Here is a 26,195-nt window from a genome sequence, read left to right on the forward strand (position 1 = left end):
CTCCCTCGACGGATTGACTGACGAGGAGATTCAATCTTTCCTCGCTGAGCAGGGCGTGACGGCTGTCCATAGGGTCATGAAAAAGGTCAACAATGACCTTGTACCGACCCGGACACTTTTCTTGACCTTCGATAGTGTTAAGCTGCCATCGCGCATCAAGGCGGGCTACGAGGTTATTTCTGTTCGCCCCTATGTCCCGACACCTACGCGCTGCTACCAGTGTCAGCGTTTCAATCACACTCGACAGTCTTGTTCCAATGCGGCTAAATGTGTCACTTGTGGCAGGGATGCCCATGAGGGTGACTGTCCACCTCCGTCTCCTCGTTGTGTGAACTGTCAGGGTGACCATGCCGCATCCTCCCGCGACTGTCCTGTCTATAAGGAGGAACGCTGTATCCAGGAAATTCGGGTCAAAGAGAAAGTGTCCACCTCGGCTGCTCGCAAGCTATTGGCTAGTAGGAAGCCCGCGCTGCTCCCAGCGGGGAAATACAGTACTGTCCTCGCCTCTCCTCGGACTACCAGGGAGGTAGCAACCCAGACATGAGATCTGACCTTCAGCACCACGGTTGTCCGTTCGGCCAGTGCTAAGATCGCGCGGTCGACGTCTCCTCTTCCTCCCATCACCCCACAGACACCAGCCCCTTCATCAGCTTCTGCTAAGACGAAGACCCCGAAGTCAGATGCACGGGCCTTTAAGAAGGAACCATCCCGTGCAGACTTCCTACGTTCCTCGACCTCCCAGCCTTCGACCGGTACTTCCACCAAACGTCCTTCCAAAAAGGCTCATAGGAAGCACAGTTCTCCTTCTCCGCCACGGCGCATTTCTTCTCCTGCGCCACCCAGCGGTTGCCGCCCCAGGCCGTCATCCGTTTCGCCTGGCCGCACCGCTGGTAGCCGTACATCTGGCCGTTCACCGGCGGAGGAAGCTCCCCCTCCCGGCCATCCTCCCGAGATGGCCGATGAACCTATGGACCCAATGGACGATGACTGTCCGCCTACTGATAGCGGCGGCGGTGCTCGCTCGAAGCCATGCCCTCAGCGGCCTTCGAGGTGACCCCTTTTTTCATCTTCCTTTTCTTACGATGGCACTTATTCACTGGAATATTCGCAGCATTCGCTCCAACCGAGAGGACTTGAAGTTGCTGCTCCGCTTGCACTGTCCGCTCGTCGTAGCCCTCCAGGAAACGAAGCTACGCCCATGCGATCAAATTGCCTTGGCACACTACACCTCTGTGCGTTTTGACCTACCCCCTGTGGTAGGTATCCCAGCTCATGGAGGGGTTATGTTGCTGGCCCGGGATGATATTTACTACGATCCCATCACCGTGCACACCGGCCTGCAGTCAGTTGCCATCCGCATTACTCTCCCCACTTTTACGTTTTCCTTTTGTACCGTTTACACTCCATCGTCATCTGCCGTTACCAGGGCAGACATGATGCAACTTATTGCTCAGCTACCTGCACCATTTTTGTTAACTGGAGACTTCAATGCCCACCATCCCCTTTGGGGCTCTCCAGCATCCTGCCCAAGGGGCTCCTTGTTAGCAGACCTTTTCAACCAGCTCAATCTTGTCTGCCTCAATACTGGCGCCCCTACTTTTCTTTCGGACACATCTCACACCTATTCCCATTTAGACCTCTCTATATGTACTCCCCAACTTGCACGTCGGTTTGAGTGGTATGCACTTGCTGATACATATTCGAGCGACCACTTCCCGGGTGTTATCCATCTCCTGCAGCATACTCCCTCTCCGTGCTCCTCTAGTTGGACCATCTCCAAGGGAGACTGGGGGCTCTTCTCTTCCAGGGCGACCTTTCAGGATCAAACCTTCACAAGCTGCGATCGTCAGGTCGCACACCTCACGGAAGTCACTCTCGCTGCTGTTGAATATTCCATCCCTCACCCTACTTCTTCTCCACGTCGCGTACCGGTCCCCTGGTGGACCGCAGCATGTAGAGACGCTTTACGTGCTCGTCGACGTGCTTTACGCACCTTTAAACGCCACCCTACAGTGGAGAATTGTATTAATTAGAAACGATTACGTGCTCAGTGTCGTCGTATTATTAAAGAAAGCAAGAAAGCCAGCTGGGCTGCTTTCACAAGCACCTTCAACAGTTTTACTCCTTCTTCTGTTGTCTGGGGTAGCCTCCGCCGGCTATCTGGCACTAAGGTCCACTCCCCAGTTTCTGGCTTGAAGGTCGCGAATGACGTCCTTGTGGCCCCTGAGGCTGTCTCCAATGCCTTCGGCCGCTTTTTCGCAGAGGTTTCGAGCTCCGCTCATTACCACCCTGCCTTCCTCCCCCGTAAACAGGCAGAGGAGGCTAGGCCACCTGACTTCCGCTCCTCGAATTGTGAAAGTTATAATGCCCCATTCACCATGCGGGAACTCGAAAACGCACTTGGCCGATCACGGTCCTCCGCTCCAGGGCCTGATTCTATTCATATTCAGATGCTGAAGAACCTTTCTCCTGCGGGTAAAGGTTTTCTTCTTCGTACATACAATCGCATCTGGATTGAGGGACATGTTCCCGCATGCTGGCGCGAGTCTATTGTTGTCCCGATTCCTAAGCCGGGGAAGGACAAGCACTTGCCTTCCAGTTATCGACCTATCTCGCTTACCAGCTGTGTCTGTAAAGTGATGGAGCGAATGGTTAACTCTCGATTGGTTTGGCTGCTCGAGTCTCGACGCCTACTTACCAATGTACAATGTGGATTTCGTAGGCGCCGCTCTGCTGTTGACCATCTGGTTACCTTGTCGACCTTCATTATGAATAACTTCTTGCGGAAGCGCCCGACCGCGGCTGTGTTCTTTGATTTGGAGAAGGCTTACGACACCTGTTGGAGGGCGGGCATTCTCCGCACCATGCATACATGGGGCCTTCGCGGTCGCCTCCCTCTTTTTATTCGTTCCTTTTTAATGGATCGACAGTTCAGGGTACGTGTGGGTTCTGTCCTGTCCGACACCTTTCGCCAGGAGAATGGGGTACCACAGGGCTCAGTTTTGAGCGTCGCTCTCTTCGCCATCGCGATCAATCCAATAATGGATTGCCTCCCAGCTGATGTGTCAGGCTCCCTTTTCGTGGACGATTTTACCATCTATTGCAGCGCGCAGTGTACACGTGTCCTGGAGCGCTGTCTTCAGCGTTCTCTTGACCGTCTTTACTCCTGGAGTGTCGCCAATGGCTTCCGTTTTTCTGCCGAGAAGACGGTCTGTATTAACTTCTGGCGCTACAAAGAGTTTCTCCCACCGTCCTTACGACTCGGTCCCGTTGCTCTCCCAATCGTGGAGACAACCAAATTTTTAGGCCTTACATTTGACAGGAAACTTAGCTGGTCACCACATGTGTCATATTTGGCCGCCCGTTGTACCCGTTCTTTAAATGTCCTCCGTGTTCTCAGTGGTATGTCGTGGGGAGCGGATCGAACCGTCCTACTTCGTCTATATCGGTCGATCGTCCGCTCCAAGCTGGATTATGGGAGCTTCGTATACTCCTCTGCACGGCCATCCATCTTACGCCGCCTCAACTCCATACAACATCGGGGTTTACGACTTGCGATCGGAGCATTTTATACTAGTCCCGTAGAGAGTCTTCAAGCTGACGCTGGCGAATTGCCACTCACCTACCGGCGCGATATACTGCTTTGTCGGTATGCCTGTCGGCTACTGTCAATGCCCGACCATCCGTCTTATCGTTCTTTTTTTGACGACTCTCTTGACCGTCAATACGGGTTGTATGTCTCTGCCCTGCTACCCCCTGGAGTTCGGTTTCGTCGCCTCCTTCAACACCTTAATTTTTCACTCCCTGCAACCTTTCGAGTGAGCGAGAGCCACACGCCACCTTGGCTCCAGGCTCAGGTCCGCGTTCACCTTGACCTCAGCTCGCTCCCAAAAGAGGTCACCCCCGATTCGGTCTACCACTCCCGTTTTTTGGAACTTCGTTCGAAGTTCATCAACATGACTTTCATTTATACAGATGGCTCTAAGACCAATGACGGGGTCGGGTGTTCCTTTATTGTCAATGCACAAAGTTTCAAATACCGGCTCCATGGCCATTGTTCGGTCTTCACAGCTGAGCTCTTTGCCCTCTATCAGGCTGTTCTTTACATCTGCCGCCACCGACATTCTGCTTATGTCATCTGCTCAGATTCCCTGAGCGCCATCCAGAGCCTCAGTGATCCGTACCCGGTTCACCCTTTCGTACACCGGATCCAACGCTCTCTTCAGCAGCTGGTGGACGTCGGTTCTCCGGTTAGCTTTATGTGGGTTCCTGGCCATGTCGGTATCCCTGGGAACGAAGCTGCAGATGCCGCGGCCAAGGCTGCGGTCCTCCAGCCTCGGACAGCTTCTTGTTGTGTCCCTTTGTCCGATTTTAGCAGGGTCATTTGTCGACGCATTTTATCGCTGTGGCATGCCGATTGGGCTGCACTTACCGACAACAAGCTTCGGGCCTTAAAACCTCTTCCCGTGGCTTGGACGTCCTCCTCACGCCCTTCTCGGCGGGAGGAGGTCGTTTTACCCCGGTTAAGAATTGGACACTGCCGGTTCAGCCATCGCCATCTGCTGACGGCTGCGCCGTCGCCGTTCTGCCCATGTGGGCACTTGCTGACGGTTAGACACATTTTAATGTCCTGTCCAGATCTTAACATACTGCGCCTAGATCTTAACCTGCCAAGTACTTTCGATGCCATTTTAGCGGATGACCCACGAGCAGCTGCTCGTGTTCTTCGTTTTATCAATTTGACAAACCTCGCTAAGGACATTTGATGATGCTGTTTTTTAATCCTATGCCTGTCAGTCTGTCTTTTATCGTGTTTTCCCTTTTAGTTGTTGTTGTCAACTTGTGCCTCGCGGTGCATTCTTAGAGTAGTCAGGGCGCTAATGACCATTGAAGTTGTGCGCCCTAAAACCACAAAAAAAAACCACTTCACCTGCAGAAAGTATAGCGAGCTGACACCTGCAGATTACCCCACATGTCACAGCTTCTGACAGTAGTTACTCGAGCGCCAAGCTATTAATCCACTGCTGGTTACTCTTCACGTATGAGAGGCTCTTTACCCTTGCGTGTATCATGAACGCTCATAACATGAACGTGTGGCCATATGAGAATCCTTGCTCAACTTCACTACGAGGATATCGACATCGTTTCGCGCTGAACATTTATTGTAGTGGACAGTCAACTACTTGGACCGCATGTTCTTCCAAGCGCCTACCTTAGGAACACGAACTGAGTGATCTGCCTCATGATATCCCACTGCCCACAAGAACCAACTTATGGTTTACGCACGACGGTGCTCCTGCACATTTGAGTCGGTACGCGAGAGTGTACCTCACTGTTTCTTATCCCGGTAAGTGGATAAGTCGTGCAGGACCAGTTGCTTAAACCGCTGAATCTTAACCCCCTGGACTTTTATCTTTGGGGCCGTCTCAAGTAGCTTGTGTATGGTGATGCACTTGAAAAAGTACCACAGCTACAGCAAAGAATAGAAAATGGCTGAGCAGCTGTGCAAAATAAGATAAACGGGACTTGCAACATGCCGAGAGCGGTAAGATGTCGAGGACGTTATTGTATTCGTTAAACAGACATCATTTTGAACATGTTCTGTGTTAAATATACAGTACGTCATTGTGTTGAACTTTCGGGTCCCTTCGTGTCGTCGCTTTCTGAGAAGAATTAATTTTATGTTGAGTATTTTTCAATTGTGATCCCTACTTTACTGCTCAACTATGGAGTAAAAAAGTTTCAGAGAAAATTCTGTTTATCATTTTACGCTTATTTTTATGGTTGCGTTACATCCACGAAGTATGTGCAGTGCGTTTTGAATCACCCCGTATGAGCTTGTTTATGCCATGACAAAAATTAAATGGTTCAAATGGCTCTGAGCACTATGGGACTTAGCATCTGAGGTCATGAGTCCCCTAGACTTAGAACTACTTAAACCTAACTAACCTAAGGACATCACACTCGTCCATGCCCGAGGCAGGAGTCGAACCTGCAACCGCAGCAGCAGCGCGGCTCCGGATTCAAGCGCCTAGAACCGCTCCGCCACAGCGGCCGGCCACAAAAATTAAATAATATCATTATGTATTGTTTGTTTGGTATAATTTTAATGTACGTACAACAGACGTTCCATACTTGACTAATTTTTAAAGAAATTTGCTTTGTTACTTTCTAGCTTAGCATTTAGAAACCTGTTACCACGCATTGCCCAATGAATCAAAATTTCCAATTCTTAATATGAGATTACATTTGGTGTCACTTGGACCAGTAAACTAATGAAGTAATGTAAAAATACAATTCACTTGAAGTACATACTAAAATAAATGCATCAAACTGTAAAGGGTTAAATTGCGACACATAACCTCAATGGCATACCTAGCAAATAATACTCAATAAACTTGAGATTAATGCAATGTACATATAATTGCAATGTACCGGATGGTGGTAGCATGCTGCTGAAACTCGTCATGCCAGTAAATATCAGTAAAAAGTGACTAATCCAGTAGAAATAATTTCATAAACGGTAAGTTTTAAATGATCACCTCGGATCAACTTCACCTTATAGGCGTATTCCTGGGCGTGACGGCGATCAGCTTCCTACATAGACTTGGTATTCACGAAATCGCCATGTTGACAGAAATTTGTATTTTTGATGCCAGTAGGTAATGATTAGCAAAATGCAGGGAAAAGTACTTTTTTGTATAAATGTATCATCGGCGTATGTATCTCTCGGCTGCCTTCGCATCACAAAAAATGGTTCAAATGGTTCTAAGCACTGAGGTCATCAGTCCCCTACACTTAGAACTATTTAAACTACTTAAACGTCACACACATCCATGCCCGAGGCAGGATTCGAACCTGCGACCGTAGCAGAAGCTCGGTTCTGGACGGAAGCACCTAGAACCGCTCGGTCACAGCGGCCGGCTTCGCATCACACATAAAGTTGATATTCAGTTTTATTGTCAAAGTTTCTGAATTAATTTGTAGCCTTGATTGATTCATATTCCTTAAGCTAAGTAATGATAAAGTTGTACTGCCGTCTCTTGTGGTTTCCACAGTGAAGCATAAACAACGATTCTGCCTTCTGTACTGAGAGACAGTGTACGCTGTCCGCCAGCTGCCGTCTTCAACGGACACGAGCTAGGCGAAACTGGCATCTACTGATAACAGTGACCGACGCCCTTAAATTTTTGCTCTGTAATACCGTCCACACCATCCTCTATAGCCAAGGTCGCTAACTCACGCCAGGGTGAAGGCGCTCTACTAGGAGGTTAGCTGCATCGAAACCTGGCGATGGAAAATTTTAACTGGCAGTATTTCGCCGGGATGGGGAGGAAAGGTAATGTCGTCAAGTTCCTGATCACTGGTCTCTGCACCAACGTCGTGGTTTAAATTCCAAATCTCTCCGCAGCCAATGCAGTTGGCACTGCTGATGGCGATTCGCTAAGCTCGGTGGCACCTTTGGCGCTACTCGAGAGCGGTGGGCTGTGTGTCAGCACCGAACTTCACCCTACCCCTTCCCGTAAACTATAACAAACAAACAAAACACTGCACTGTACATGCACGCATTACAAACCTCCACACAAGACAGATACACACTTAACACTTCATAACACGTCGGAGGAAGGCAACGGCAGACCACCTCCATTAGGACGTTGCATCCGATGAATGATTTCTGCATGTGCCTCCCTGCTCTCATTTCCTGGGTATGAGGCCACTTTGATGGTGCATATAGTCCACATTATGTAGTCACTACAGTAATGTGTTTTGTCATGATACAGCCTGCTTAGTCATTAATGAAACTGGTAGTATAATGCGGTAAATGTAAAGGAACCAGTTAAATATTTCAAATCAAATATAGAACCTAATGCCAGCAAATAGCACAAAAATGTTCTAACATGGAAAGCGACTCATTAAACAACGCAGTCCTTCCTTTACTTAGATGTAATTTACGCTGGAACGAATGCCGGGAAAAGCAGATTTGACAGTCATATGCGCTCCGGCCAATTCCCTAAACTTTGCGAGGTGGCGTATCGATTTATCCATACGCGGGAATTATTCCGAGAAAAATGTTTTGCCTTTTAGGAACCCAAACTGGAGTGTCTGCAGCATCGGCTGACAATACTACACACGCTCTAACTGAAATGGTAGTGAATCGACTGACCAATTTAGAAATTGTTACAGCAGTAGAGCCGGCCACTGTGACCGAGCGGTTCTAGACGCTTCAGTCCGGAACCGCGCTGCTGCTGCGCTCGCAGGTTAGAATCGTGCCTCGGGCATGGATGTGTGTGATGTCCTTAGTTTAGTTAGGTTTAAACAGTGTGCAGCCTAGGGGACTGATGACCTCAGATGTTAAGTCTCATAGTGCTCAGAGCCATTTGACCCATTTGAACAGCAGTACAACTGACTATTGAAGTCTGTTCACGATCGAGAGGCCTTTGGATGAGGTATGGCTGTAGTTATCGACGTACCAGAATGTACAGGACAAACGCCATTATAGTTCTGAAAATCCTCATCAGTTACGTTAAGAGCCTCGCACTGGTGAGGAAATGGGTTCATGGAATGCAATTAGTGCTACACAAATTATTGGACCGATCTTTTCCCACCAAACAATACGTTCTGATAGCTGCAGACTGCGTTTTCTGCATTCGCAGCTGGATCGCCGCCGATGCCTGTCGATGTTTATAAAACTACTCACGTGTCTGACTTCCCTAATACACAAGAAAGGAAACTATACAACTTGGCATGTGTGTGTGGGTAGTCTAAAGAAAGTATACCAGAAAATCAAGGATTTATCTACATCAATTACTTCACGCTTTGTAATATATACTATGTGAGTGACGCTGTGTTGTACTATGCCAGTGTGATTAACATGTTTTTTATCAGTCAAAAATTGAATTTATTCCACGTAACATTAATATACCCTACAGTCATTTTACATAAAATACTCATATTCATTATACTACATTAAAAACTAAACTCTTCCCGAACAGACCATGAAGGCCCAACAGTACAGACCGGCCGCAGTGTCATCTCATGCCCACAGGTATCACTGGATACGGATATCGTGGGTCATGTGGTCAGCACACCGCTCTCGCGGCCGTATGTCAGTTTACGAGACGGGAGCCACTACTTCTAAATCAAGCAGCTCCACAGTTTGCCTCACAAGGGCTGAATGCACCCCGTTTGCTCCGCAGACTGGATGGTCACCCATTCAAATGCTAGCCCAGGCCGACAGCGCTTAACTTCGGTTATCTGACGGGAACCGTTAATAATACATTAGAATACGAAAACTGAACCTGTAAGAGTGAAAGAAAATCATGTGAAGGTCCCTAGCACTACCTCCAGCGTGGTTGGCGTAAATCCGTGGGGGTCCCGCCCGAGGGTGTCGAACCTACCAAGGACCTCACCACATCGAAACAGGAATGTATGATATCAGCGGAAAAATGCTCCTCTCAGAGCACAAATGGTGCGAATACGTTCTTATTTATTTCAAAAACTCTAACAAGCAGGATACCAACTGCCTTATTCTATCTTCCTCAGCACCTCCAAAAATTTTCGCAAAAATATTGTCATTCGAGCGTATTCGTGCTCTTTTCAAAGTGCAAGACACCTCTCACTCCCACAAGCTGTCCTAATTGTAACTCTCGTATACCCACTAGCCCATCGCTCTCTCAAACCCACCACTTCCATTTCCTCATCCTCTCTCTCACTCATTCACCCCAACTCATCGTCATTATCCCTTTGTGTCTGTCATTGTCTCCTATCTCTCAGCCACAGTCCCCTTAGTTCTGTCCTACTACTGTCTCCTCTCAGTGTAACTCTGCCACTGTCTCGCTCCAGCGCCCTCTTAATGCCACTCCTTCACACCTTCCCACTGCTGCTGTCTCTTCTCACTGTCATTATCTCTCTCATCCTCGTGGTCATTGTCGTAAACTCTGTCTCTCATTATTCCTCTGTCACTGGCACTCTCTCCTTCATTCTTTTCCTGGCATTGCGCTGCCACTGTCAGCTATCTTCTAGTGCCACTGTGTCCCTCTTTCTCTCACACATGTACATACGGTCTTTGTCTTTTTCGCTCTTTCTATACCACAATAAATTTTAAAATATAAAATAAGAATATTACAATATTTCCTAAAGGTGGGCATAACGACCCCCTCCCCCCTTTGGAAATACTTACTTTCACCGCTAACAGCTCATACACAGTCCCTAACTGATCCCTAATAACTCTAGCAGATAAAGTCATCACCAGAAAACAGCAAACCATTGCAGTGTCAATAAAGAAAAAAGTCTCACACAGACACCACACGCAGTTTTGCATGGCAACAAATGAAATTTATTGGCAAGAATTTACCCTGGCTGTACTTTTACTCAACAATACCTCCGGCTAGATAATGGCTCCACGATCTGCTTTGACGTCTATTTTGACAGAACTAGTACATGCTCACTAATCCACAAGATTCGGTGAGAAAAGGAAGTACCGTACCTAAGCAGAATTGGACGCGCACAGAACGCACTTTCGAATGCTTCGCAAGCTTACCATACTGGAAAAGTAATTTCGCTGATCACGGAACATCACTAATTCCACAACCCCAAATTGAAATTTTGAAGCACCAACTCCTTCGCAGAGCGTCACCACCTGCCACTTTAAACCAACGACGGTTGCCTGTCGACTCCACGATTTCGAGAGCTCGATACCGCTCCGCGAAACTGTTTGAAGTTTCAGCCAATCGGGATCAGGAGCATATCGTAGGCGTTCTCACTGCCCATTTCCTGCTACTGCTCTCCCAGCTTCTGCAAAGTGCTGCCTCCTCACATAATATTAAGAACCTTTTCAGCAATGGGTGGTGGAGACACCGAGAGAACTGTGAAAATACTCGCTCTTACAAAATGCCATTTACTATGAGGGAAACTACTTCGCCACACACTTCCGTGGCCATGGTCTCTAACGTACTCTTGTGCGGTGGCGTTGGATCTGGTGTAAACCGGTTCGAATCCTGGTCGTGGCGAAAGTTCTCACTGTCACAGTCCTGGTTTAAATACCAAGCTTCTCTGTATTGTCTAATGAAGTGAAGCCATTGTTGACGGTGATCCATCCGTCAGATGGGAACGTTCAACTTGGTGGCCCTCTTGGTGCAATTCGCGAGGAGCAGGCTGTGTGCCGCCGCTGGGAATCACCCCCACCCTTTTCTCCTCATAATCTTCATCCCCCTCATCATCATCATCGTACAATATAAACATTACACTGCATTTCGCACAAAAAACACACTCACAATACATACATGTAATGTTACAAATATTGTCATGGAGCATGATGCAAAAAAATAAACAAAACAAGAAAAACTCTTCCCATCCAGCCGGAAACTTGTTGAGAGGACAACAAACACGAACGAAGCTAGCACACACGATTGGCTAGAAAGTGATATGTTACAAGATCCTACTGACATACTAGTTCTGAAGTGGTAAATAGTGCAAAGATGTTCTTGGATTTCGTTTCAAAGTCGCTCTTAAGGGGCTCCGGAAAGGCTCAAAATCATGAAAAGTTCAATTTTTACTTTTTGCGTTTTCTGAATCTGCAGACTATTACCTTTTAATAGATATATAATTTATTCAATTCCGAAGACTACAACTATTTTTAAATTTTTTTTGGAATGTGGTCTACATGGGCGTGACCCACTGTGGCGCTGTTAAACTGGTGTCAAATGGTGTTATTATTAACGTCCGTGTTCATCAGGTACATTTTAGTGATGTGAGATAAAGTATGTGTTGTGGCTAACCTGTGATGGTTCAATATATATCGCTGGTGTGATTGTCGATTGTTTCATGTTTATTTACTCTGTCGTTATCTCGAAAATATTCGTAATTAATTCTGTTTCTTGAGTCTCTGTTTTGTTGAAGTATAATAATGAGTAAAAGTAAAGTTGCTGTTGCTACTTTCAATGATGGCAACATTGTAACGTGCAAGGTATTTAGAAATATGGGAATGAAGATAGGTTCTAACATGGTACGAGCGATGCTTGCTTTAGACAAGGAACGCCTTCGGGCTGCAGACAGGGCTGCAAAGAGTCTAGAAATACAAGCAAGAGTAAACAGGAGGAGGAACAAGAGGAAGCTGGAGGAGGAGTTTGCAGAGGATGAAGATAATCCATCCTATGGACCTGGAATGCACTAAAAAGTTAATCCAATCTTTGTCGCTCGATTCCCAAAACTTTTATTTTCTCATACTAATTACATATCTTCTAAGGCTCTTCCAAACATATTTGTTTCAAACTTTCAGTAAATGTTACACAGTACCTTCTGCATAATTTAACACAGCCTTTTTCCAAAAAAACTGTATATTTTTGAATATATAAATAAAAAATTGCAAAAAAATGTTGTGAATTTTCATTACAATTGAAAAAAATCATCTTTAATAACTGAACTAAAATTTTGTAAAATCCCTGTGTTAAGTTGTAGCCCATATTCCAATAAATAATCTGTAAAAAGTTCAACTTCCTACCTCAAATACTTTGTGAGGAAAGATGTAATTTATAAGCGTTATTTTAACATTGCAAGTATAGGGCGTTCCGGAGCCCCTTAACTCTTTCGGTCTAGCTAAAGTCGACACGCCATCTGACTCCTACCAGGGTCTGAGGGACGGGTCAGGGTGTACGCAGTGATAGGATCCTGCCTCCCCAGAAGTAGTTCCCGTGGAACGCGCCGTACGTTCGAGAGGCTGTACTGTGACGAGCTGGAACAAGGACGGCTCTCGCCCGCAGTTTGGGGACGAGCGCATGGCGGAGATCTGGCGCGTCGTGGGCGGCGCGCACGCGGCGGCCGGGCTGCAGGGGCGTCTGGCGCTGGACGTGTCGGTGCTGGCGGTGGACCCCTCGCTGAGGGGCGCCGGCCTGGGCCTCGAGCTGCTGCGGCGCGCCGCCGACGTGGGCCGCGAGGCCGGCGCCCCGCTGCTCACCGTGGTCTGCACCAGCGCCTACTCGGCGCGCCTCGCCCACAAGCTGGGCATGCGCTGCCTGCACAGCCTGCCCTACCAACAGGCCGGCCTCGCCCACCTGCCCCAGGAGCCGCACACGCACGTCCACGTCTACGCACTGGACCTCTAACAGGTACACTGCAAAGCGCCACTAGGGTAAGGAAGGATCTAGTCGATCTGTTTTGCCACACATATGCACTGAATATCCCACTATGGTCCACGTATACGTAAAGGAATTGTGTGCACGGAAATGGAAGAAAAGGCTTGGCCCTAACACGTCAACTGTAGTTGTGTGCCCTGATTAAACATTAACAATCTTACTAAGTAGGCTTGGGAACTATTCTTTCTTTCGCTTACGCCATAGTCCCACAACTGTCGCAGGGTGGGCGTGGTTATAACGGATTTGGCAATGTTAGTGTTAGGGGTGGCCGGATGCCCTTCCTGCCGCTACCCCGTACCCCCCAAGACGGAATCAGTGTACCCCAGCTGTCTGCGTCTAGTGTAAATCGGGAAATGGTGCGGACGTGTTTCAAATGTCTGCGACGCGTGTAACTGAGGCGGAACCTGGGGACCAGCCCGGTATTCACCTAACGGGATGTGGAAATCCGTCTAAAAACCACATCCACGCTGGCCGGCACACCGGCCCTCGTCGTTAATCCGCCGGGCGGATTCGATCCGGGGCCGGCGCGCCTACCCGAGTCCAGGAAGCTACACTGCTGGGTTAGGCATGGGAACTATCAGTTACTATAATAAAACAAGTGCTAAAAATTACTTTTTGTTGTGGACTGGCAAGACAGCCAATCCACTATGAAGGAAGCCGAAAGGCACGCGTTTAAGCTCACTCAGCCTGGCGTGAGGTCTGGAACAGGACACGGAAATGAGACTAGTAGAAAACGTACGTATTTTCTGGAATACTTAACTTTAATCCATAATTGGTGAACATCGCTCTTGACGGTACATGTTTTACAGCATCAATAGTAACGTAATGGTGCCTTGCTAGGTCGTAGGAAATGACGTAGCTGAAGGCTATGCTAACTATCGTCTCGGCAAATGAGAGCGTAATTTGTCAGTGAATCATCGCTAGCAAAGTCGACTGTACAACTGGGGCGAGTGCTAGGAAGTGTCTCTAGACCTGCCGTGTGGCGGCCCTCGGTCTGCTACCACTGATAGTGGCGACACGCGGGTCCGACGTATACTAACGGACAGCGGCCGATTTAAAGGCTACCACCTAGCAAGTGTGGTGTCTGGCGGTGACACCACACTTTGATTTATTATTATGACTTCAGTGACTGCTCAGCAGAAGAGTCGAATACTCTTCACTGGGGAATGAGTGCGTATACACATATGAAACTGTGACAACTGTGGATGTTCAAAGAGAAAGGACTGGAAAACTATTCATAAAATAGAATCGTGTTAACTGACTGCTAATCGTGGAACTGAGTTGTCGGTGTTGAGCGCATCGGAAACAGAATCTCAAAGAGTAAAATCATTACCGAAATGTTAACACACAGTGACTGATTAATCGATCTAAACTAACGCACGTATCATCCAGTATGAATTTCGTACTTCGTTGCTGTAACAATTACATCATTTTCGGGAGACGATGTGCTATGACGCCGCATGCTGGAGTCGGACGCTAGCGTTGCGCTCCTAGTCTGCGCTCCTAGTCACATTGAAAAAACATTTCCTTCGCCTTTCTACTTCGGTTTTACGTCTGGTCCTTTAGACCATATATACGAATGACATCCCTAGGCAGACTGGCGGAGAAATTGCTCTCTATGCGGATGACACTCCTATATACAGAAGTGGTCGCAGCCTTGTCCTTACACACCGCCACCTCCGGCAACATCTCGATAAGATAAGCCAGTGGTGCAACCACTCAAAATAATGGTCAGTCCTATCAAGTGCCAGGCGATCTATTTCATCTCTAAAATCAAGCTCCCTGACGGCAGTGAGTTAACTTGGAGAAGTTCAGTTACTCACCTGGACCTCGAAATAGGTCGACGCCTAACGTGGAACAGGCACCTCACCGCCGCAGCAAAGGCTGCGCCCTCTTCTGTAGGTTATATCCTCTGCTGAAACGCAACGGAATAGCCATTCAGTGCAAACTTCTCCTCCGGCGCCAGCTCACACTTCCAGTCATGCAATATGGCTCGGAGGTTTCGTCTATGGTGTCAGACACAGCACAACCCGACTGCAGCTTCTCCAGAACAAAGATTTCCGTGTCATCTCAGGCGCTGGCAGATACGTTCCCAGCACACACGTAAGAGGAAACTTTCTAGGCCTTCCTACCATATACACACTAATTCAAGATAAATCCACAAAGTTTTACCAAACAACACAAACTTCACTCCACTTCCTCTGACAAAATTTAGGAAACGAACCATCAGAAGCTTCTCACTAACGTCCAGAACTAATCCTTACACGCCTCTTTAGGGCGTAAGCCTGCAAGATTGCCATTTGGCCAATCACAGACCGCGTACTTTATTCCGCCAATCCAAAACCTCTCAAGAACTTTGTTCTGGAAGGTGCGGCATCGATTCTTTTGGGAGATTCCGAATGCCGACCTACCCGAACTCGTATTTCCAGCTTCTTGCCACTGCCGCCATATGCAAAGATTCTGAATTCAGCTCCATCAAACGGCGACCCGCCAAAAACTTCCCGTGACTTTCTCTTCTCATTGTTAACACTCAGAGAGTCAGTGTCCCGTAAATGACATTTCAACTGTCACAGGGGTACAAACTGCACAGTTTGCCGATGCTACGGCTTTTATGGCCAGCGGAAGACACATTCGCGCCAACATTCGACGCCTGCAATATCAACTAGATGCACAGCCCCTTGGTGTAAGACCAATAAAGTGCAATTAAAGCCTGCCAAGACTGCAGCCATCTGTTCTAGCAAGAAACACCCCTCGATGCCTACCAACTTGAGACTGCATGGGTGGAATACCCCTTGGGAAGGGGTAACGGTGTCTTATATGAGGTCACTTAGGGCAAACCTTTCTCCATAAACATACTCTCTGAGGATGAAAGCTTTTGGTGTGGATATGGTATGCAATCTCGGTCTGAGATCTTGCCAGTCCCACACAAAAGTTTTACAAAATACTCATATGAATACTTCGCGCCAGCCACTATAGGCCTACTCGCATCGTAGAATTCTACGATTCCCTCCATATGGATAAAGTACTTGAAGCAGTTCGCAAACGGAAGACCATCCTGCACAACAAAGTAGACACTTTTCGTAATTCGCATGGCATTCGTATAAGGTACCACGTTCCTTGGTTTTATGACATCCTAACCCATTCCGCCAACTGGCGGTATCTTACGGACTGATCTACATGCCCTGAGAAGTTGACCCCAAAAGTTTATTCATAATAACCATGAAGCCTAGATCGTCGTCGACAATGGCACTTCGATTTACAGCGTTTCAACGAAAAAAAAACTATCTAAAGCAAGGACGAAGTAAGTTGGCCGCCGGCTCCATTTGAAACATTTCATGTCTCCATTTCCGTTCGAAAACATCCCAACGTTGAATGTTATACATATCCCTTTCTGTCAGGCAACAATCACTATGGGAGCAACAACACGTTCCGGTCATAGTTCAGGTGATATGGGATCATAAACAACAACACGCGTAAAAAATGCCGCTTCATGCGACCTTTAAATTTATTACTTCTGGGTCGTTTCGCAACACAAATTGCAGGCAGTATCTATATGCGCTGCTGAATGTACATTATGTGATCAAAAGTATCCAGACACCTGGCTAGAAATGCCTTTAAGTTCATGGCACACCCTCCATCGGTAATGCCGGAATTCAATATGGTGTTGGCCCACCCTTAGCCTTGATGACACTTCCACTTTCGCAGGCATTCGTTCAATCAGGTGCACGAATGTTTCTTGGGGAATGGCAGCAAATTCTTCACGGAGTGCTGCACCGAGGATACGAATCGATGTTGGTCGGTGAGGCCTGGCACGAAGTCAGCGTTCTAAAACATCCCAAACGTGTCCTGTATGAATCAGGTCAGGACTCTATACAGGCCAGTCCATTACAGGGATGTCATTATCGTGTAACGACTGCGCCACAGGCCATGCATTATGAACAGGTGCTGGGTCGTGTTGAAAGATGTAATCGCCATCCCCGAATTGCTCTTCAAAGGTGGGAAGCAAGAAGGTGCTTAAAACATCAATGTGCTGTGATAGTGCCGCGCAAAACAACAAGGGGTGCAAGCCCCCTCGATGAAAAATACTACCACACTATGACACCACCGCCTCCGAATTTTACTGTTGGCACTACACACGCTGGCAGATTACGTCCGCCGGGCATTCGCCATACCCTCACCATGCCATCGGATCGCCAACTTGTGTACCGTGATTCCTCTCTCTACACAACGTTTCTCCACTGTTCAGTCGTCCAATGTATACGCTCCTTACACCAAGCGAGGCGTCGTTAGGCATTTACCTGCATGATATGTGGCTTATGAGCAGACGCTCGATCATGAGCTCAAACTTTTCTCACATCCCACCTGTCATAGTACTTGAAGTGGATCCTGAAGCAGTTTGGAATTCCTGTGTGATGGTCTGGATAGATGTCTGCCTATTAAACATTACGACCTTCTTCAACTATCGGCAGTCTCTGTCAGTCAACAGACGACGTCGGCCTGTACGCTTTTGTGCTGTATGTGTCACTTCACGTTTCTACTTCAAAAATGGTTCAAATGGCTCTGAGCACTATGGGACTTAACTTCTGAGGTCATCAGTCCCCTAGAAATTAGAACTACCTAAACCTAACTAACCTACGGACATCACACACATCCATGCTCGAGGTAGCATTCGAACCTGCGTCCGTAACAGTCGCGCGGTTCCAGACTGTAGCGCCTAGAACCGCTCGGCCACTCCGGCCGGCTGTTTCTACTTCACTATCACATCGGAATCAGTAGGTCTACGAATGTCTGGATGTTTAGGAGTGCGGAAATCTCGCGTACAGAGGTGTGACACAAGTGACACCCAATCACCTGACCACATTCGAAGCCCGTGAGTTCCGCGGAGCCCCCCATTGTGATCTCACGATGTCTAATGACTACTGACGGCGCCACATTTGTTTGTATTAACACTTAAACATAACGTGTTTACATTTTTCCAGAACAAAAAAGAATCCAGCATATTGTTAAGCAAAATTACCAATTGCAAACAGGCTCGCCTTTAATAATTACAGCTTCAGTTAAGTAAAATTAAATAGAAAACAGCCAGGCCTTGAATAATAACAGCTTCAGTTAAGTAAAATTACCTAATTCCAACAGGCAGACCTTCTTTAGTAACAGCTTCAGTTGAAGAAGGCTACCAAATAGAAAACAGATAGCCCCTCATGAATAATAGCTTCCAAGTGTGTGAATTGCTCCCTCACAAGCGGTGCACCAGAAGGCTTAAAAGTAAGGAGCACAAGACTACACCAAATAGGAAGGCCAAGAATGTTACAAGAGGACCGGCCTTTCAAAGCCCTTTTCGTTGGGTACAGATTGGCAAAAGAAATATTAACACATCAAGGTCAATTCCGCGTAAACAACAATAACTAGACATCGGTATACCCACGTCACTGCAAGATACCGCCTCTACAATGACAGCGAAACGCTCGAAAGGAAACTAGGCTGCCAAAACCAATTACATAGCTTCAGCAATTGCAAATTTTGAGACGCAGCCGTCTCTTAAGCCAATATAATTAACAGAGCGTTGACGTCGGCAGTGCCCGAAGGTATCACGAAACCGGTAAACGGCCTTATTACAAGTTACAAGAGAATGGTACTTATCCGGTGTTCGAAGACGTTTGGCCTGGAGGTCGGCTAAAACCCAATCATCTAGGTATTGCGTGACGACGGGAGAGAGGGAGGGGAGGTTGTGGGAGGAAACACTATCGGCTCACACCCTATAAGATACCCTGTTAACAAACAAGCAAGGCTTGTACCGACTCAGGAAAAGCAACAACAGACACAATTCAACGAACCAACTGGTGGTGAAATACACTCCTGGAAATTGAAATAAGAACACCGTGAATTCATTGTCCCAGGAAGGGGAAACTTTATTGACACATTCCTGGGGTCAGATACATCACATGATCACACTGACAGAACCACAGGCACATAGACACAGGCAACAGAGCATGCACAATGTCGGCACTAGTACAGTGTATATCCACCTTTCGCAGCAATGCAGGCTGCTATTCTCCCATGGAGACGATGGTAGAGATGCTGGATGTAGTCCTGTGGAACGGCTTGCCATGCCATTTCCACCTGGCGCCTCAGTTGGACCAGCGTTCGTGCTGGACGTGCAGACCGCGTGAGATGACGCTTCATCCAGTCCCAAATATGCTCAATGGGGGACAGATCCGGAGATCTTGCTGGCCAGGGTAGTTGACTTACACCTTCTAGAGCACGTTGGGTGGCACGGGATACATGCGGACGTGCATTGACCTGTTGGAACAGCAAGTTCCGTTGCCGGTCTAGGAATGGTAGAAAGATGGGTTCGATGACGGTTTGGATGTACCGTGCACTATTCAGTGTCCCCTCGACGATCACCAGTGGTGTACGGCCAGTGTAGGAGATCGCTCCCCACACCATGATGCCGGGTGTTGGCCCTGTGTGCCTCGGTCGTATGCAGTCCTGATTGTGGCGCTCACCTGCACGGCGCCAAACACGCATACGACCATCATTGGCACCAAGGCAGAAGCGACTCTCATCGCTGAAGACGACACGTCTCCATTCGTCCCTCCATTCACACCTGTCGCGACGCCACTGGAGGCGGGCTGCACGATGTTAGGACGTGAGCGGAAGACGGCCTAACGGTGTGCGGGACCGTAGCCCAGCTTCATGGAGACGGTTGCGAATGGTCCTTGCCGATACCCCAGGAGCAACAGTGTCCCTAATTTGCTGGGAAGTGGCGGTGCGGTCCCCTACGGCACTGCGTAGGATCCTACGGTCTTGGCGTGCATCCGTGCGTCGCTGCGGTCCGGTCCCAGGTCGACGGGCACGTGCACCTTCCACCGAACACTGGCGACAACATCGATGTACTGTGGAAACCTCACGCCCCACGTGTTGAGCAATTCGGCGGTACGTCCACCCGGCCTCCCGCATGCCCACTATACGCCCTCGCTCAAAGTCCGTCAACTGCACATACGGTTCACGTCCACGCTGTCGCGGCATCCTACCAGTGTTAAAGACTGCGATGGAGCTCCGTATGCCACGGCAAACTGGCTGACACTGACGGCGGCGGTGGACAAATGCTGCGCAGCTAGCGCCATTCGACGGCCAACACCGCGGTTCCTGGTGTGTCCGCTGTGCCGTGCGTGTGATCATTGCTTGTACAGCCCTCTCGTAGTGTCCGGAGCAAGTATGGTGGGTCTGACACACCGGTGTCAATGTGTTCTTTTTTCCATTTCCAGGAGTGTAGATCAGCTAAGAAATCGCAATGATCGCAACAGACCCATCAATAAGAAAATAACAGTTAAGACCTCAAAGCGCTGTCAGGCTGGGTTAGCACTTGGATAGGTGACGATCGGTCTGCCGAGCGCTATTGGCAATCGGGGTGCACTCAGCCCTTATGAGGCAAACTGAGTGGCTAGTTGATTGAGAAATTGCGGCTCTGCTCTCGTAAACTGACATACGGCCGGGAGAGCGGAGTGCTGACAACATGCCCCTCCAAATACTCTCTCAGTGACACCTGTGTGCTGATGATGACACGGTGGCCGGTCGGTATCGTTGGGCCTTCATGGCCTGTTCAGGCGGAGTTTAGTTTTTAAGACCTCAAAATCCAAAACTTAACCGAAGTTCACGAAGCGATCTGGTAACTTTGCCACTATGCTCTGTTGGCCGACGACGGTGAAACCATTATCAGTACATCTTCTCTCACTTAGATGGCATATGCCATCATCCTATCAAAACCGACGGCGTCTTTCCAGGTGTACTAATTTTTTTCGTAGTGTATTATGTTCAAGAGATGAAAGGTCCATCGATCCCGGCAGCCCACGTGGATGTTAGCACTTTACGTTCCGCAGCATCAGTATTTTCTCGATGGGTGCAGAATATTACTTTCTTCCTGTGCACTATTTACGAATAGAATGTGCCACGCGCCGAAGCCGCGTGGTCTAGGGCGCCTTGCCACAGTTCGCGCGGCTTGCCCCGTAGGAGGTTCCACCCTCGGGCATGGGTGTGTGTTATCCTTAGCGTAAGTTAGATTAAGTAGTGTGTAAGCCTTGCGGCCGGTGACCTCAGCAGTTTGATCCTACAGAAACTTTCCATAATTTTAAGAATAGAAGAAACCGGGTGAGAGAGAATCAGAAGTGGTGGAAATGATAGTGATACCACGTAAATACTGTAAGGGGGTTTGTGCAGTTTAGCTATAAGAGTTACTGCAAAGCCACAAGCGGGCGTAAAGACACTTGAGTGAATGAGGAATCCTCAAAAGTGTCCCTTGCTGTGATTCTCTCAGTACCTTACTGACTTTGCAGCGTATATATCTACAGAGGAAAACAAATTACACAAAGGACTCGAACAATGGACGGTCGGTTTCGTTCCTCAGGAGGAGAGGAAAGTTGTATCATTGTGCTGGGCACCAGTGCATGTGGGAATCTGGGGAAATGAACGGGCAGACCAAGCAGCCAAGCAGGCTTGCAGAGAATTGGTATTACACTATGTACTACTCACTTACAGACCGTCTAATCACTGTGTAACTCTTATGTTTTATAACGCTCTGTGTGTCTAGCGTAAACTAAATACTGAAAAATGTGATTACTTGAGCCCTGCATTGCGCAGTCGTGTGAACAATGGTGTGTTGCCTGACGTCACAATCGACAGTTCTCAGCATCTGAATTATATGTCAAAATATAACCAATAAACATTGCACAGCAGATGAATTACAAAATTTTGTCTGAATATATTACACAAATTACTTAAATTGAAGTCCACTGCACACTTACGTAGCTAAGTTGCAAAACAAATTATGTATATGAAAAATGTTTCACACACGGTTGTAGCACACTATCAACTGAAATGTACTTTTTGTATTGAGAAAATAACTTCCAAACTTAATGTAAGCTATCTGACCTAATCATAACTAACTGTATGTATAGTGTATCTGTATAACTATGGCCCTGAACTATTACCGCACTTACCTCGGTACAGCAAATGTTCTCTCGAAAGTAGAGATCCGCAAGCAGCGCCGCAGCGAAAGTAATTGAAAATGGTAAACTAGAAATGTCATTCAAAAGGGTATGTACCGCCACGTATAATGTCGACACAAGTAACATAGTATTTCTCGTATTGAAATATAAATCATGGGTGCCAATGTTCTATAAATGCCTTTTCCACAACAATTTTATAGCAGTGTATTAATTTACAACTTCCCTTTCAAGGTCTGAACAATATGTGCGAAAATGACTAGTTTTAGGAACAATCTGAACAGGTTGATTATTCAAAATTTTACTTTACACAGAAGATTAAGCTACCCAAAACGATCTCTGTTCTTTCACAAAATGTGTGTGTGAGGGAGGAGAACTAACTTCTCTTGCTATGAGCAATCCATGAGATAAATGGCTCAAACAGATATCGGTAGGACAACTAATTTTATAAGCGAGTGCTTTCCACGCGCATGTATACAAAGCTGTGGATTTACCTAGGATGACAATTATTCACAATTTTCTAAATCCATAAATACTCCCATCATCATCCTATTCAGTCATTTCCAGTAAATGTCCGGCCCTGGTAGCTGAATGGTCATCGCAACGGCATGTCATACGTAACGGCCCGGTTTCGATTCTCGACTGGGTCGGAGATTTTCTCCGCTCAGGGACTGGGTGTTATGTTGTCCTTTTGTCCTTATCATCATCATTTCATCCCCGTCGACACGCAAGTCGCCAAAATGGCGTCAACTCGAAAGACTTGAACCAGGCAAACGGTCTACCCGACGGGAGGCCCTAGCCACACGGCATTTCCATTTCCAGTAAATCTGCATACTGTATTTAGCAGTTCAATTCCAGAAAAAACTTCCACATGTATATTCCAATATACCTCGACTAATAATAACTCTGTAAGCGCCCTCAGGCAGAGATGTCTAAGAGCACATCCAAAGACCGCGGATCAGTATGGCTCGCTCTCAGATGTCTGCATATCGATATATGAAAGTAAGAAGTTAACAATTCTGTAACAGTCCAGATGACATGCACACCTCGCAGCTGTTGAGCCAGGGAGCCATGCAACTGTGGAAGGACTCGTTTCCAGAGGACGACACCAAACTGTGGTCAGTCAAGCCGACTATCCGGCCGAAGGATACCTAACACCAGTCACTCCAAATAGGGCGCTGTCTCCCAACACATAGCTTCATACCCCTGTTATTTTACTTATTGTTGAAGTTTTATAATTTTTTCCATTTTATCCGCATTCGTCTCATAAAATTTTAGTATGAGTGGGGAGGACCTTGCTGTCATACACCTGAACTAATACATTATCTCGATTATCATCGTCATCAGGTGCAAAAGTACATATAGAATTTCAGTGGTGCCTTGATACCACAGTGTGCAACCCTGGCATCATGTTCAAAGGAGGCAGGTCTTCATATTTATCCACCTTTTAATAGGCCTCCAGTACAGACGCTATCAATTTCCTTGCCGACTGTAGAACTATGAGGATATCACATGTGGGTAAGCCACGGAATGGTGCGTAGCATTCACTGTTGTGGAATGATGAACACCAAACTCTATTTGATTTCATATATAGCATTACTGTTCCTTGTGATAATGTACCACGGTGCCAACTCAGTTAATGTGGCACAATGTTCTACGTTGATTTCAACTAATATCACATAGACCTGAAATAACACTTTGCAGACGCAACCAAACGTTCAAAGTCGGACGGGAGAATGTTCACAGCGAAGAGGAAAGTTGGAACATGAAAACTGGCGAAGCAGTGTATGGGAATATTGTTTTTCTTTTTGTTTTGTTTTCATTAATACAGAACAAATGATTTATGGAGATAATATTTTCGTTTCAAAGAAATAAACTGTGAGATACAGTCACTGGCGGCAATTTATCACGAAGAACCTCTACATAAAATATGGTTTCACGAAGATAAAACTCTCAAAATAGGAGGCAAAGGATTGGAAACATAATGAACACATTTTCCTTCACAGTAAATGCTGCTGATATTTATAATTTTGTTTAAGGGTATTTGTTTATCTTCTTTCTGTCCTCTTTTTTTCTTAATAAATCAGAACTTTCTACCATTCGACCCTATCCGGTCTGTCAACTTCCTGAATTAGGGAGGAAAAAATTTATTTTGTTGCAGGCATCCCACTGAAACTTCTCTTACCCTGGATGAAAGCGAAGTAGTGGAGGTGGAGGGACGCCATCACCTGCAACACACAGGCCGGGCTGCTGATCACAAGCCTAAGGGAAGGTGCGACAGCTGACGGCCACAACTTCGGGGAAAGTGTTTCCTGTCTTTCAGCAAAGGTGTATTTGTGTCTGTCAGCGAAATAACGGTACTGACTTCCAGATGTGATGTGAAAAGACCATTTTCTACCGTTTTCCATCGCGCAAGGACAGTGCAGAAATGTCTAATGTTCTTTAATATATTGACAATAAATATAAACATTAATAAGAGAGAAGATACGATAAAACAGGAAAATATATAATAATCTGAATATATCTATTTTGAACAATGTATATATGCTCTCCTCTCTTGTGGAGCTGTTTTATTTATTATTTGGTAGAATTAAAAGGGAAGACCAGACAGCCTCGACATCGACGTCCAGGTGCAGGTGGAGGAGGCCGCTAAACTCAGGACTGGCTCTAGGCTCTTAGTCAATTGTAAATCAGAATCCAAAGTTATGTCAAGCGAAAATCTACGAAGTAGCTCCACAGTTTGTTCTTGTTATTGTTGATTGAAACAGACCATTGACTCCGAAGGAACACTTCCACGTTGCCTTGTCTTGTAGCTTCTTCCATGTATTACGGCTACCACGAAAGGAATACGATTTTCAACGTCCGATCTAGAAATATTACTTTCAGTGTGATTCCGACTGGTGTACAAAAATCCTAACTTACGGGGCCGTTACTCTGCTAAAACACAGAGGAGGCAACGTTGCAAGACGAGCAGCAGGTAATCGACCCAAATGCTAGGCATCAGGTACCAAAAAAAGAGTTCCCCAGTAACTATCATTTTCTAGATACATCAGCATAATATTCAGAAAACGGGTTGGGTGGGGGGTCACAAATGTAACCTTATCTACCTGGGATTTCAGATTGTTGTTTGAGATGAGATAGTTAACAAATATGTTTCACAACAGAAGGCAATTCAAAAATTGTGTAAGTATTTTCTCATTTCATTTAAATATTTTTGTCAAAAGTTCTGTTTTAACTCTTACTGTGCTATCACAAGCAATCGTACCGTGGCCGGAGCGGCTAAAGGGGAATCCACCATCTTCCAAGGCCAGTGAAAAAGTCCACCACAGCAAATAAGAAAGTGGTCTACCCGTAGCGTGGTTCGCTGTTGATTCTCGGTCCTGGGCTCGATCATAAGCTGTTCATAAATTTTGAATAAAAAAACATCAGCAATTGTGCCCGAAAGATTCTGGCCTGAGGAGTCACCCTCATTCTGCCAAAGGCCTTGTCGAAGAGGCCAAAGAAGCGGAGAGAGGTTCGGGGCATGCTCTTACCCTTGGGTTGGAAAACCGTTCCTAAAAGGTGGAAGAAGCATTAATGACCAATGGTCTAAGGACGTAGAAGGCAATGCAAAAAATTACATTAAATACACTTAATGTGTGTCTACAGAACTTATGGACTGTAAATGAAAAATTTCGTGCTCGCTATATGGAAAACGATAACGAATTAGTTCAGCATTTGGATCTCACACAGAGGATTGCCAAGACACTTGCAATTGCGTTTTAGACTGCGTTTAACATTTTGGAAACTTGGGTAATGTTTCCTGTCAACATTTTCAATTATTTACTGTGACTTTAGCTGTGTTCAAGTTTAATATTCGTTGTTCAATAAGATAGTCAATGCATTTGATCCAGAATCAGGTTTTCATTAATATATTAGTAGGCATGTTGAAAACACCACATTTCGTTTACATGCGAATAAATTATTTCAGGATTTCCTAATATGTGTAGACTTCTTCAATTCCTTCTTAGGTGGTGGCCTTGTATGCCATGTGGAGCAAGTATTGACAGTTTCTTTCTTGCTT

The 26,195-nt window shown here is 46.7% G+C and overlaps 1 protein-coding gene across 1 annotated transcript in view; it reads left to right on the forward strand.

Moving 5' to 3' along the window:
* The window catches only part of LOC126173262 (uncharacterized), a 60,164-nt gene extending 35,509 nt beyond the window's left edge, over window positions 1–24,655 (forward strand). The window contains exons 3-4 of the mRNA XM_049920943.1: window positions 12,759–13,103; window positions 24,294–24,655. Coding sequence (XP_049776900.1) covers window positions 12,759–13,100 — 342 coding nt within the window. The 3' untranslated portion in view covers window positions 13,101–13,103; window positions 24,294–24,655. The remainder of the gene's footprint in view (window positions 1–12,758; window positions 13,104–24,293) is intronic.
* The last annotated feature ends 1,540 nt before the right edge of the window (window positions 24,656–26,195 follow it).

This window comes from Schistocerca cancellata, chromosome 1 (genome assembly GCF_023864275.1).
Source record: "Schistocerca cancellata isolate TAMUIC-IGC-003103 chromosome 1, iqSchCanc2.1, whole genome shotgun sequence".
Lineage (NCBI taxonomy): Eukaryota > Metazoa > Arthropoda > Insecta > Orthoptera > Acrididae > Schistocerca > Schistocerca cancellata.